The sequence below is a fragment of the Chanodichthys erythropterus genome, chromosome 10, assembly GCF_024489055.1.
Source record: "Chanodichthys erythropterus isolate Z2021 chromosome 10, ASM2448905v1, whole genome shotgun sequence".
NCBI lineage: Eukaryota > Metazoa > Chordata > Actinopteri > Cypriniformes > Xenocyprididae > Chanodichthys > Chanodichthys erythropterus.
Genome location: NC_090230.1, coordinates 60,505,061 through 60,521,281, shown reverse-complemented (window position 1 = coordinate 60,521,281; position 16,221 = coordinate 60,505,061). Strand labels below are relative to the sequence as shown.

The window sequence follows — 16,221 nt, the reverse complement described above, 5'->3', positions numbered from 1 at the left end:
ACTCCCAGCCCTAATCACAACTATTCAGTGTTTTCAACCACAAAGTTTAAGTTTCAGACATTTTAATAGACATTAAATGGGCTACTAGCCAAAATACATTTAGTTAAATACACACTGATGTTTATGGAAAGTGATAATAAGCTAATCCTTTCTTCAAATATAATCTGACGACGTCTTTTATATTAAATACACATTGTGCAGTTAACTATAAAGTTTTGTTTAAACCTGGTTCAGGTTCAACAAATATTTGACAATGGGCGCCGATTTGTTTCTGCCGGTTTGTGTAATAAATTCTTTGTTGAATCAGCTTAATACACACTACTTTATTATTGGGGGAAAACAACACATTAATAAAATGTATATAATCCAAAACTATGAAAAAATCATAAAGTGAGTAATTCGGCAGCAGAAAGTAATTCTTAAATCTTTGGTACAGAGTAATGTAATAAAATCTAAACATGTTAATAAAAACATTACTACTATTCTTATAAAAACTGTAGAATGTATGAATTCATGAATGTATTTTTTTATATTTATATATGAATGTAAAAGAATTGGCGCACATGCAAGAAAAAGTATGTGAACCACTTGCAGAATCTGTGAATGTGAATAATTAACAAAATAGGACAGCACAAAAAAAAAGCATTCTGTATGATCACTAAGTAAGATTTTACATAAAAGATGTTTATATATATAGTCGACAAGAAAAAAAAAATGGCTGAATTAAAATGGCCCTGTTCAAAAGTATGTGAACCATTTGCAGGGTTTTTCAAAAATGGTCTTCAGTGGTGACTGACAGACATGGTCATCCACACAAACGGTTAAAAAGTGGTGATCTGCGAGCCCAATACTGAAAGTACCTGCCACTCTCACTGTAATCCTTTCTTGCCCTCTTTGCAAAAAAAAATCTGATTTCATAGCTTTGTAAGAGAATAGATGCTTCTTTGCTAGACAATAATCAATATTAAAATGGCATTAAAAAGTAGCATTTAAAAATTATATATAAATCTTACTAACCACTCTTGATAAATGGGGTAAGCACACTTGCGTTCTTGATTTGTTATTCACCGATTCGGACCGGGATGTCTCGTCAGTTCAGTGTTGAACAGGGGTGCGTGATCTATGATGATATTATTATTATTATTATTATTATTTTATTTTATTTATGTTTTTTTTTTTTTGTGGTTCATGGGTCCCTTGTTTGTTCTGAGCAGCTAAACTGAGCTCTGTTCTTCAGAAAAATCCTCCAGGTCCTGCAGATTCTTCAGGTTTTTTTTTTTTTTTTTTTTTTTTTGCAAATTTGAACCCTTTCGAGCAGTGACCGTATGATTCTGAGATCCATCAATTCACACTGAGGACAACTGTGGGACTCAAACAATTATTAAAAAAGGTTCAAACATTCACTGATGCCCCAGAAGGAAAAATGATGCATTAACCCTTTAAGACCTACGGGAGTAACAGCACTCCCGTTTGCTTGTCTCTGTTTAAGAGCTAATAAAAACTGAACCCATATAAGTAGCAGCATAATTCTTTTTGCAGACAAAAACAGAGACTTTACACGTTGAGATCAAGCCTCCAACATGCTCCTGTTGCATTGTTTTCACCCTCTGAGTCTGAGTAATATGCGTTTGCAACAAAAACGGCACAGCTGCTAACTGGATACAAATATGTAGATTTCACATGCTCATAACTTCATGGAAAATGCACAGATCATAGAAAATGGCAAATCATTATTTAAAGCACTTTCCTGTGATTAAAATGAACCCAAAATCACAAGATATTACTCATGATGTAACATACTTGTCTAAAAACATGTCCCATCTTTCTGGGATGCAGTGTGTATCCAATGTTTCTGGAACCATCCATGTTCATTTTCCAACGTAGAATAACACAAAATGGGTATCATTTTAAAGCTTAGTAACTTTTTTTTTTTCTTGGTGGATAAACTCTTAATGAATGCTGAGAAGTGCCTCTAAACCGGAGTGTACTGCCCGTTGGCGCCATCTAGCTGCGAAAAAATTTATTTATTCAACTATACTTTATGCTATCACCACAACATTTTAACCAGATGCAGCTCACATAAAAAAAAAAAAATTAAAATATATTTAACTTTTATCAGCAGTTTCTCAGCATGGAAATGTCCAAATGTAATTTTATATTTTCTAAAAATGTAAAGTGTTCTATCAAACGATCTGTACCTTTTTGACTTGCCTTGCTATAGTTTGAGTTATGAGTCTTTACTTTTGTGTATGTCTCTCAGAAGAAGGAAAAACTCTAAAAAAGCCTTCAGGTCTTAAAGGGTTAAGAGTATAAACTTTTGAACCGGATGATGTCCAAATTTTTCTTAGTTTAAATATCATTTATTTTCATTCAGTACTGCCCTATGTAAGCAACAGAACATACTTGCATGTTTCCCAGAAGACAAATTAAGTACAATTTACCTTGATCTTTAAATTCAATAAGTTTTTACCCCTGGCTCTTAATGCATCGTGTTTCCTTCTAGAGCATCAGTGAATGTTTGAACCTTTTTTAATAGTTTTGTTTGAGTCCCTCAATGGACTAGGTGCACAAGATGGCACCGGTGAACTGAGGCGATGCGACTGCGCATGGATACTTCCGCTCATGCCATTCCGGTCTTATTCAAGTTTCTTGCACCAAATGCAAGCGTTGCTATGAAACTTGGCTAGATATAATTGTTTTTTTGTTTTTAAAGAAGATGGTGGTCTATCAGAGACTAAAGAAAACATCCTTGTTATATTATTGTGTAACGTTACCTCGTTAATTCAACGAGATACATGATCTTAAGACTTTCAGTCTGTTGATTATGCAGTTCAGGCTCAGCGGTGATCCACAGGGATCTCTTTATCCATACAAAACACAGCTGGGGGACTAAATGGCTCAAACTGCCTTCTCTTTCTGTGTGGAACGACACTCAACCTTCATGGAGATCTAATGTTTGCTATTGTCAACTTTATTATTAGTAGCCAATGTAATTTAAATGCGTAATTTTCAGTGTTTATTTCCCCTGTGTTTCTATTAAAATTATAATTCAATAGTATATATTATATAGTATATAGCATTATAGTTCAAGTGAGACGAGTAAAGAGCATCTGTTGCATAAATCATTGTCTCCTCTACACAACAGAAAACATATTTTACTACGGGTAAAAAAAAATAATAATAACGTACCTATATTAAACTTCTACAGTTAAAAATATAAATTGATCGCAATCTTTTCACAGCCTCTGTTTTTTGTCTAAAAAGAAAATTGATGCAAAGAAATCATAAAATATGATCATATTGGAGCAATTGATGTAGGTAAGTGAAAATGTATGCGCAGAATTTAGAAAATGGTATTTATGTAAATTTATCACAGGCTAAACGTGTAAATGTTCACAAAGCATTTTATGCAGACAACTCTAATCGTAGTTGTATATTTATGGCATTATTGTAATTGTATATGCGTATGCACAGAGTTCGTTAATCTAACCCATGCATGCATTTAAATGCCATTGGCTCTTGTGATTGTACTATATAGAATGTTATATCACTTAAAATATAACCAAGAAGATATAAAAATATATAATCTATGCGTACTCACTTATCGAAAATCCAATATGGCAGCCACGTGCAACTAGTCCATTGTCCTCAGTGTGAAACGATGGATCTCAAAATGGATCTTTTCATCATGCTGAAAAGGGTTCAAATATGCAAAATGCTTAACTGAATTTTTGGGACCTGGAGGATTTTTCTAAAGAACAGTGGGCAGTTTAACTGTTCAGCACAAACAAGGGACTCAAGAACAACCACTGCAAAACAAAGGTAACCACACACAGCATTAACCCTCTGGAGTCTGGGGCTGATTTGGGGCTTAAAGCACAAATGTCAGGGCATGTCAAAACTTCTTTTTTTCAGTTGTTCATAAACATATAAATGACAAAAGTGTCACTACACTGTATTCAGCACAAACTAGGCTACCATAATATGTGAGGAACATGTATGTACATGTTTGTATTTTTGAAGGAATAACGTTTATGCATGGTTATTGAAAAAGCAAAAAAATTAAGCCACTGAAATGAGGCCAAAAATATATATTAATCGGTTTACACAAGACTTCTGGGTATTGGAGGTTCTAGGCTAGAGTTTTTGCTTCAAAATTATGTATAATGCCTACTTGTTCATATAACAAAATATATTGATTTAGTTTTTGTAAGACACTTTTTGTCAAGAAACACAGTATGCGTGGAGGCGTGATTCATCGTGAATTTGAAGGATGACTTTTTTTTTTTTCTTTTTTTTTTTTTCTTATAGAAATTAACAAAATGCAGAGCTTATTGCGATTATTGGTGGTTGGGCTACAATGTTGCAATGTAATGCATTCTGTACACATGCACTGAACTGAAAGCCCTATACCGAAACGGTTCAGAACGAATACGTGTACCGTTACACCCCTAATATAAATATCAGAATATAAACTTGCATAATTATACATGCACTGTGTACAAAATTAATATAAAATTAAAAGATGCTTATTTTAAATGTTTTGTGCAGCTTTTTAATGGGGCAACAACATATGATGGATACGACAGAACAAGATATGCTTTTAATAAACTTATTGTGCAAAACCATGATCATATGAAATGCATATGTGCATCCCAGGTGCACAATGATGTGCTTAAATGGTTAGTTCACCCAAAAATTACATTTGTCATTTATTACTCGCCCTCAAGCCGTTCCACACCTGTAAGACCTTTGTTGATCTTCAGAACACAAATTAAGATATTTTAGTTGAAATCCGATGGCTCCGTGAGGCCTCCATAGGGAGCAATGACACTTCCTCTGTCAAGATGTACTAAAAACATATTTAAATCGCTTCATGTGAGTACGGCGGTTAAACATGAATATTTTAAAGCGACGAGAATATTTTGAGTGCCAAAAAAAAAAAAAAACTACTTATTTAGTGATGGCCGATTTCAAAACAATGCTTCAGGAAGCATCGGAGTATAAATGAATCAGTGTATCGAATCTGCTGTTCGGAGCACCAAAGTCACATGATTTCAGCCGTTAGCAGTTTCACACGCGATCTGAATCATGATTCGACACTCATTCATTTGTGCTCCGATGCTTCATGAAACAGTGTTTTTAAATTGGCCATCATTAAATAAGTCTTTTTTTTTTTTTTTTTTTTGGTGCTACAAAAATATTCTTGTCGCTTTATTATAATATTTAACCACTGTACTCGCATGAACAGATTTAAATATGTTTTTAGTACCTTTATGGATCTTGAGAGAGGAAGTGTCATTGCTCCTTATAGAGGCCTCACTGAGCCATTGAATTTCAACTAAAATATCTTAATTTGTGTGCCGAAGATTAACGATGGTCGTATGGGTGTGGAACGGCATGAGGGTAAGTAATAAATGACAGAATTTTCATTTTTGGGTGAACTAACCCTTTGCGCACTGTGACTATGTTGCTTTAGAGCTGCACATTTGAAAAGTTCATGTCATAAAGCGAAGAAATGTTGAGCGCACATCGTAGTGTTTATCTGTCCAACAGTTTGATCATTTGTTTCTTCGGTTTTAAATTCCAGTTATTGTGCATTTGATGCCAATTGCTACAGGCATGCTGTTTGAACACTGAACGGAGAATGATTGACAGCCACAGTGGAAGGAGGACTAATTTCCATGAACTTTAATTTAACAATTTAAATGTTCTTCTGTCCCTCACATTGAGTTATGGAATGGCTTCAACTGACTAACTCACAGCACTTACAGAGACCATTTAGAAGAATCAGAATCAGAAAGGGCTTTATTGCCAGATGTTGTTTACACATACTAGGAAGTGACAGAAGCTCCACAGTGCAACAGAGTGACAGAGACAAGACAAGAGACACAGTAAAAAGAATAAAATAATAATATACAAATTTACAAGGTAGACAAAGTGCAAAAAAGCAAAAGACAATATATATATTATAGACAATTGTATGTACAGTTATGTGTGCAAATTGAGATATAAATAAGTGTTTTAAGTAAATAATGTGTAATAGTGTTGTGTGTTCCGTGTTTGTCAAGTGTTCATGAGATGGATTGCTTGAGGGAAGAAACTGTTCCTGTGTCTGGTCGTTCTGGTGCTCAGGGCTCTGTAGCGTCGACCGGATGGCAACAGTTCAAAGAGGGAGTGTGCTGGATGCGAGGGGTCCAGAGTGATCTTCTTTGCCCTTTTCCTCACTCTGGATAAGTACAGTTCTTGGAGAGTGGGGAGGATTGTGCCAATGATTCGCTCAGCAGACCGGACTACCCTCTGTAGTCTTGAGGTCAGATTTGGTAGCTGAGTTGAACCAGACTGTAATTGCCATCATCGAATCCATCCTCTGCACTTCAGAGTAGAACTGTTTCAGCAGCTCCTGTGGTAGGTTGAACTTCCTCAGCTGGTGAAGGAAGTACAACCTCTGCTGGGCCTTTTTCATAATGGACTCGATGTGGTTGTCCCACTTCAGATCCTGGGAGATGGTGGTGCCCAGGAACCTGAATGACTCCACTGCTGCCACAGTGCTGTTCAGGAGAAACCCCCCTGCTCTTCCCCCACTCACCATCATGAAGTCCACGGTCATCTCCACTGTCTTGAGCATGTTGAGCTCCAGGTTGTTAAGACTGCACCAGACAGCCAGCTGTTCAACCTCCAGTCTGTAAGCAGACTCGTCACCATCCTGGATGAGGCCGATCAGTGTGGTGTCATCCGCAAACTTCAGGAGCTTGACAGAGGGGTCTTTAGAGGTGCAGTCGTTGGTGTAGAGGGAGAAGAGCAGTGGGGAGAGGACACAGCCCTGAGGGGCGCCGGTGCTGATGGTGAGGGTGCTGGATGAAACTTTTTTTTTTTTTTTTTTTTTTTTTTTTAGCAATATAAACATCTACATTTGAGCAGATATTCAAGAACATGGTATTTCATAGTAAACACCATCTAAACATTCTAACATGTTACATTAGTTAACGTGCTATTGTTACATAAACTGTAAGTGGGAATAAATAACTTGCCTCTGCTTCATATCAATCACATTCCTCTGAGGTAAATTCAAGGTAAACTCACAGCGCGTCTTCCAAACTCAAGGAAAAGCAGGGGAATAATGAAGTTGATGCTTTGTTTTGAGGTGATGGGGGCGTTTACAGGTTAGAAAGGCTTGTCACGATAATTAAATGACCGTCTGATTGCGGTTATTGTGCTCATTTATACAGCACAAGGGGAAGTCATACTCCCACATAGACCAAAAGAAATGGACAAGAACCAATTATGTTTTCGTGCAATATGTTCAAATTCATCTGAAGCTATTCCATAGCTTAATGTAAGGGACAGAAGAATATTTATATCATTAAATTCATGGAAAGTTCATGGGAACTCATCTTCCCTTTTTTTGCGGCTGTCAATCATTTTCCGTTCAGCATTCAAACAGCGTGTCTGATAATCGTCAGCAGTCATGATATAAAACTCCAATATGATATATTCCCATTATAATTCTTGATCTGTAGATAAAGGGCTGAAACACAAAATAACTACAATTTATAACTCTGAAGAAACAAATGATCAAACTTTGATAGATGAACTCTAGGATTTGTGCACTCAATTTCTTCTTTGTACTGTGAACTTTTCAGTGTGTACTTCATCTGCACGCGGTTTGTGTCGCTCTGTTTTGAAGCGTTTCATACCATGGTTTTGTGCACTGAAGGATTATTAAAAGCTTATGATATTCTGTCGTATCAATCATCTTGTTGCTCCATTTTAAAAAGCAGTGCAATAATTTAAAAAATAAGCATCTTTTTAATTTTTAGATTTGTACAAGCAGTGCTATTAAAAAAGTTTACATGTATTGCACAACACTTCAGCTTGTGATTAAGTGGGGTCATATTTCAGGATTCTTTATCATAGCTAAGTCTCTGAGATCTTGATACCTTATACTTTTGGAGACTCCAGGTAGGTTGCAGCAAAATGGTGGCTCTGGAGACTAAAGGGTTCCTGATGGTTTCACGCCTAATCCTTCACCTTAATTCCTGATTTTTATTTATTATTATTTTATTTTATTTTTTTGCAGTTAACATGCATTTTCTTCTTCGCCTGCTTTCATATGACCCTGCTGAACCAATGAGTATTTTGCTGTCCATTGGTCATGCCTTAATTTAGCAATTTCTAGTATTGCATTAGTATAGCATCCTTCTAATGAGCACATCCTTTTTTTTTTTTTTTTTTTTTCTTGGAAAAGAGAACCTGCCTAATAATTATGCACACCTGAATATAAGATGTTTTTCACTTCCAGCCTTCCTTTACTATTAATTTTGTATTTATTCATTCATAAGTGATATAATTGTTGTTAAGATTGATGTGGTTTGGAATTGGCAATGTGGAAAGAAAAAAAAAAAAAAACAGAATATCAACGTGCATAATAATTTGAGTATATGAATGTATTTTATAAGAATACAAATGGTAATTTGTAATTATTATTATTATTTTTTTTTTATATATATATATTTTTTTTTGTAGATTTGATTAAAATTACTCTTTTTTTTTTTTTTCCAAGAATTACTTTTGCTGTTTAATTATACACTCTAAACTATATTTTCTTTGTCATAGCTTATGATTTATAGATTTTTATTTTTCTCTATAATGAAATAGTGTGTACTTAGTGGATTATGGATTTTGTTTAACAAATAAATCACAAACTGGCCAATCACTGAAAAAGCCATAAAATATCTAATTCATAGTATGAACTTGTTTAAGTAATTTAAGTAAATTATGTAATTTACATTATTTAAAAATTTCATGAATGAATGGAGCACACAAAATGACACAGCGCTTTATTTTACAAAAGCACAAAATTTTGTCGTCATTGTGAGTGTACACAAGTAGACACTTAACAGTTTTGAATGATGTATAACACTTATGTGCATGACCAAAGTCGATGGAGTATTTTGAGTCTTTCACACTAAGAAAAAAGCGAGGTGGTATTGCCTGCACGACCACAGACCCCAGGGGGTTAAGGGGGCAAATATTGTCCCTTAAAGGTTTTTTTCACCCAACAATGAAATTTCTGTCATTTAAATACTGACCCTCATGTCGTCCCAAACCCGTAAGACCTTTGTCCATCTTCGGAACACAAATTTAAGAGATTTTTAAATTTCTGAACTGCACATATGCAGCAATGTCATTGCACCTTTTGAGGTCCAGAAAGGTATTAAAGACATCGTTAAAACAGTCCATATGACAAGTAGTTCAACCTTGTTACGAAGCGACCAAGAATACTTTTGGTACGCAAAAACAAAAATAACTTTTTTTTTTTTTTTTTTTTTTTTTTCCTTCTCTTCCCTGTCAGTCTCCTACACTGACGTAGTGAACGCGGTGCAGCGCTTTTGCATTTACGTCTGAAAGCCGGCTCAGTATTGGCCGGCACTGTACTCATGAGTAGTACAACGTATGTGTGTGATGATGATGCAGGAGCTGACCAATAATGAGTCTGCATTCTGATGTTGAACATGGAAGTGCTGAGGTCATTAGGGCTGGGTAAAAAAAATATTGATTTTTCTCCATTTTAATCGATTCTCCTTTTTATGAACCGATATCAATTCTTAAATCCCAAGAATCGATTAATCTAGTCTGTTTTCAGTTGATGAATGAACAGAACATGTAGCGCACCTCTTAGCAATAAATCGCAATAATCTTTGTGCTTTGTTACTTTTGAAATGAAGCAAAGTCTGATTTCAAATGACGTCCATCATATGAGTTTCAAAAAATAAATACCGTTTTGGTGCTTTTTAATGTAGCATGACAGATCGCTGTAGCGCCTCAGTTAAAGCGAAGCGGCAGCACGGAGCGCATGTGGACATCCTCTCCTCTGCTTTAATACCAGTTACAGCGTGAAATAAACATCATCTGAAGGCATGTTAAAAGATGCAGTACAACTAGGGCTGCACGATTATGTCTCAAATCATAATTCTTTTTTTTTTTTTTTTTTTTTTTTTTTCCTTGAAATTGTAATTGCGTTTATTAATTACGATTATCACAATTTACATTGAATGGTGTTTTGAATAGCTTTATACCACTGTTTGAAGCAATAATGTTTTACTTTGTCTGCTTGATTTCAAATGGTAAATTGAATTTAAAAAAAAAAAACAATTTAACAGTAATGAAATAAGAAATTTAACAAATTACTAACAATAGCACAAATAAATACAATAGAATAAAGATATAAATTAAATGGGCTGCTTTTTTTTCAGGTAGGTCTAACGGTAGTGATCAGGTTAGAAACTGAATAAAGAAAAACAATGTAGGCTAATCAAATGTAAAATAACATTGGCTAATCTTCATTGTAAAAATTGAATACAGATTAATCAAAGTGACAGAAGTTAATCAGTCAAGAGCAGTAAGTGTTTTTTTTTTTTTTTTTGGTTAAATATCCAAAATCAACTTTTGAACAAGTACATAACCAGCCAGTGTTCAAAATTATCTCATTATCTTGTCTAGATTCACAACAGTAAGCTTGTAATATTTTATAATAAGAGCGACATGGCGGATTTCCACGGGAAATGTGAGCATGCAGGTGTTCCTCTGTGCGTCATTACATCACGTCTGTAAACAAAGGAAGGAGTCCCGTCGAAAGACTAGTCGTTTTATCACGTGAGGACGCTGCCGGTAGCAGCACAATTATAGCCTGTTCTCACATCAGCTGAAATAAACTAATTATTTTGATGGATTTTTTTTTTTTCTTTATTTAGAACCCAAATCTGAATCGAAATCCAAATCGAATTGCAAACATGTGAATAGAAATTAAATAGAATTGTTAAAATTGTGAAAAATACCCAGCCCTAGCGTTCCCTACGTCAAAAGCGTAGGAGACTGACATAGTACAAGATGGCAAATATCACCCATATATGCACCAAAACACACTCTGCAAAATAGTCAAATAATTGACAATCTTGGGGTGACTTCAAAAGGTCTATTGTTTCATGACTTTTCCAGCATACATGTTTCCACTGACAATGACAAAGTAATGTTTGTGAGCCAGTCTGTGATTTATAGTGTGTTTGTCGTTCAGCTGGAGGAAGGGTTGAGCTCTGCTAAGAAGCAGCTGTCAGATGAGACTCTGCTGCGCGTGGATCTGGAGAACCGCTGCCAGAGCCTCGTGGAGGAGTTGGACTTCAGGAAGAACATGTTTGAGGAGGTCAGTCCCATTCAGCATTATAAATGTCTAAAACAAACCAATGTCTGAAAGATTAAAAAAAGATAGTATAAGTTCTCAGTAGTGAGCATGTGCATTCCTTATGATTTGGATAAAGGAGTACACTGTGATGAACTCAAATACAACACTGAATGGTCAAAATTAAAAGCTTCATTCTGATCTGTGTGATTTGTGAAAGAGACAATCCCAAGCCTGGACACATGGTTTTTTTTTCCTTCACTGATAAAACAAAGTTGAGGATTCTGAATCTCAGAAACCTCAACCTCACCGCTGTCTGTTTTTGAATCTCATCCTCTTCAGTTGGTTATCTGTCACACAGATTAAGAGCAACAGAGTGACACTGATCTATAATAAAGATGCCACTGGATTGCTCAGGACATAATAAATGAATCCACAGCACTGCCATATTAGGATTGATTCCCACATATTCTCTTATATTAATAGGAAGTCATCTGATTTCAATGAGTAAACATTACTCAAGTCAGAATTTAATGTCTGAAGTCACCCTATATATTCTCACAACGCAAACGTCCTAAGCATGTAAATGGTTATTTATTGGAGTCTGAAATCGTCCCTGCTTTTTAAAAGTATGAGCAAGTTATGCTCATTTTCATTACAGTAGTGAACATCAGATCAGTGGATGTAAACTGTCATGCTAGTAAAAATATTACAAATTATGCTGTCCTGTTTCAGGATGATAAATTCCCATGCCTTTTGTGTCCATAAATTGATGGCAAATATTTATCAAAGAAAGCAATGCGTCAGTGTTAAAGAAGTGATGTTAAGTTTAGAAATGTTGTGCATAATCCACTTATTATTTGTGTGGCATTTTAGTATGCAAATGAAGGGGAAAACTTCAAGATATCGGCCCTAAAAATCGGCAGCACAAATCGGCCATCGTCTGACCCTAACCTCTAAATATCGGCATCGGTCATAGAAAAACCCATATCGGTCGATCTCTAATCACATGTAGTCATATTTAAAGAGTATATTTACACCTTATTTATATTGCATACGCTCTATATATTAATATTCATTGAAACGAAATGCTTAACTGTTACACTACACTTGCGTGTGTGTGTGTAATGGATTAATAAAAATATAATTGTACAAATCATATATATAAATCATTAAAATAATTATCATTAATTAAAATTAAACTCTTAAAAGTAATTATCATTAAAACCAGACAATTTCATTGTTAAATATTTTTTACAATATAGCCTTTTAATTTGGAGGAAGAGAAATTGAGGGAGTGACTTTGTTGGGTGTGTCAGTGTCACTTAGCTCACATCTGATTGGTCCAATTTCAGTTTGAGATTTCTAACCCAGAACATAACCTGCCCCAGAGCAGGTTAGCCATGGAGCGTAAGTTACCATGGCGATGAACACTACTAAAAGTCAAGTTACTTTCATGGTACCTAAAACCCAGGATTGGCGCAAACTAATCTAATCCAGCTTCATGGTACAGGCCCCTGGTTTCATCTCACTCCAGTCTAAACTAACTGGTATTATAGGTAATTTACTACACGCAATCATATAAATAACCTGAAAATACTATGGATTATTAAGGCTAAATCTTACTACTCAAAACACCTGAAATGAGAATGTAAGTGTGCTTACCCCATTTAGAGTAAATTATTTTATGATTATTGTCTCATGACTGATCTGTCCAACAGTGAACTCATTAGGTCGTGAATTGGACATTAGCGGACGTGGGTACATTGTGTGCGAATCCCAGCTGTTAGGACATCACACAAGATTTGTAAACCCAAATACTTCATAACTGGATAGGAATTTTTTTTTTTTTTTTTTAGCACTATTCACACCCAGCAGTAATTCTAGAAGAATTATCCGCCACATGAATGCGCCATATGAAACATGGATTTGGTCTTACAAACTTTTAGCATCGTGCCAGTTGATTTTAGGGGAGAGCAAGGGGGAGAGAGAGCGAGCAAAGACGGTGCTTAGTTTGAAGACGGTTTGTGTGCGCGAGGGAAGAGCTCTCTGCTCATTCTCTCAGTCCGTTAACATGCGCCCTATCACAAGCGCAGCTGACATCCACATCAATCATAAATCACAATACCTGATCAAATAAGGGTTTGGCAGGACTAGGCTGCACAAAAATCAGATCTTTTGCTCACATCTGACACAGATTGGAATTAGTTGCATGCATGTAAACGCAATCCACACGAGATCAGTGTGGGTTTTTTTTTTTTTTCCTCGCATCAGATCTGAGCCACTTTCAAATGGGGTTTTAAATCTTATACAGATCCGATCTCTGGACATGCGACCTTCGTCTAAATGCGCATATCCGATTCCCATTGGAATTCCAAGCCATCACACGGCGAGGGCGACACATTTGCTCACTAAAAGGTAGCTTTAATGTTGTGTTATGAAGTAGACGTTTGTATGAACTCGCACTAAACCTTACGGATTAACAGATTACTAAAACCTGGACTATGGAGTCCTGACTTAAAATAAACTAGTTTAATTTAAAACCAACTGTGCTCTTGTGAATTAGCATGGGAGAGGTTGCCTGTAAAACATGGAATGAACCAAGAAAAGCTTTAAATTTGTTTTCCTTGGATTTGCTTCTCAGTTCCATGCAAAGGCAGCAGAAAAAGACTGCAATTTATTTCACAATAACGATATATATCACTATAGTTATTTTTGCTTTAAGGTTTTTATAATATCAATTTGATACCACTGAAATTTCATAATTCTTATCACCATTTTCAGTATAATTTTAAATACTAGCCTTAAAAAAACCTCAAGCTTACTGTACTTTAGCACTTTCTAATGATATTGCTATCTTTATTAATATTTTAGATAGTATCTAAGATGGATAGCTAGGGCGGGGGGGAGAAAAAAAAATGACTTTGAGTTGGAGGATGAGAAACTGGGTGGAAAAGTCATAAATGTTTTTTTTTTTTTTTTTTTTTTTTGTTTAATACAAAAAACTATAGTAATTCCTCCTAAGGGAACATAATAAAACGAGAACTTTCTGAGGGGGAAATTTTTACCCAAACTTCATTTAGACCATGGTTCCTGTGGTCAAAACACAGAACCACTTCGAAGTCCCTAGTTCTTGGGGAAAGTTCCTGTGGTGGAAACACATCTTTGGTCTCACGTCCCATTAAAATACATCGAGGGGGCAGGGTTTATGACCTATACTGGGACCAACCACCTGGGGGTGATCAAGACTCTTTGGCTTCACTTTTCAGCAGGGAACTACACTGCGATCAAAATGATCGCATATGCGACCTTTTGAAATGTCATTGCGACCCTAATTTCTATGGGGTCGCAAATGTATCACTTATTTTTGTACCTACCTTATGTTTTAGGCAATATGCTATGATTTACTATGAGCATTTATTAAAACAGAAATGTGTATTTTAAAGGAACACTCTAAAAAAAATAGGCTAATTTTCCAACTCCCCTAGAGTTAAACAGTTGAGTTTTACCGTTTTCGAATCCATTCAGCCGATCTCCGGTTCTGGCGGTACCACTTTTAGCATAGCTTCGCATAGTTCATTGAATCTGATTAGACAGTTAGCATCGTGTTTCGATATTTTTCCTATTTAAAACATGACTCTTCTGTAGTTAAATCGTGTACTAAGGCCGACGGAAAATTAAAAAGTTGTGATTTTCTAGGCTGATATGGCTAGGAACTATACTCTCATTCAGGCGTAATAATCAAGGAACTTTGCTGCCGTTCCATGGCTGCAGCAGTGCAATATTACGCAGCGCCCGTGAGCCCCTGCTAAGCTATGCTAAAAGTGGTACCGCCAGAACCGGAGATCGGCTGAATGGATTCAAAAACGGTAAAACTCAACTGTTTAACTCTAGGGGAGTTGGAAAATGAACCTATTTTCAAAAAAAGTGGAGTGTTCCTTTAAGAATACATTTTATAACGTGCTCTGAGCATTCAACACATCAAGTTGGCTTCAACCACACCAGTGGCTCGAAGAATACCAGTGGTTAAGGTACCAAGACAGGCAATGCACTCTGTGTACTGTAAATTCTGTGTGCCTTCAATTGCAGGACTGTCCAAATTTGTAACTGCATCAAAACGATTCAAACATGAATCATTAAAGCTTCAAGTCAAATTTATTTATATAGCGCTTTTTACAATTGGTAATTGTTTCAAAGCAGCTTTACATATTAGAAGCACAGAAAAAAAAAAAGTGGTTAAAAATAAGCTGTACAAGCAAGCGTGGTAATGTGTAACATATACAAGATGGTGCTACATTAAGCCAATGTTGACTGACTCCCAGGGGTGGAAAAAACCCTCTAGGAGAAAAACTCAGCGTGCTAACACTGGGAAAAAAGTCCTGGGAGGGAAAAAACCCCTTGGAAGATATATATGATGTATAATTCAGATTTTGATCTCCATATCCATTTACATATATTTATATATAATCTCAATAATAAAAATATATATGTAAGCGGATACAGGGATTAAAAATCTGAATTATAGATTCAGCCAGAACTGGATCTGTAGGCCCATTGTCTCCTGGGCTACGTTGTAGTCAAGTCCAGACACAGGTTCTCCATCTGATCTGGATACGGCCTGGATCCAGCACCCGGCAAACCTCAGGATAAGCAGAGAGACTGATATTAGCGTAGATGCCATTCTTATTCTGATGTACAGGTATATCTAGTGTTATAGGAAATGTTCTCTGTTCCGGCCGACCTAATTATTGCAGCGTAACAATCCTTTAACGGATTTGAAAAATGTTAATGTATTGATAATGTGTTATCTCTTTGCTCTTGCATACACATGTGTTTTTAGTCTAGATTTAAACTGACAGTGTGTCTGCTTCCCGAACAATGCTAGGAAGATTGTTCCAGAGTTTAGGTGCTAAATAGGAAAAGGATCTGCCGCCTTCAGTTGATTTTGATATTCTGGGTATTATCAACTGGCCTGAATTCTGAGATCGCAATAGACATGAAGGACTATAATGCACCAAGAGCTCGCTTAGATACTGGGGAGCTAA

The 16,221-nt window shown here is 35.9% G+C and overlaps 1 protein-coding gene across 2 annotated transcripts in view; it reads left to right on the top strand.

Moving 5' to 3' along the window:
* The window catches only part of lmnb1 (lamin B1), a 74,925-nt gene that overhangs the window by 20,721 nt on the left and 37,983 nt on the right, over nt 1-16,221 (top strand). For both annotated transcript variants that reach the window (XM_067398457.1, XM_067398458.1), the window contains one exon: nt 11,075-11,200. In XM_067398457.1, coding sequence (XP_067254558.1) covers nt 11,075-11,200 — 126 coding nt within the window. The remainder of the gene's footprint in view (nt 1-11,074; nt 11,201-16,221) is intronic.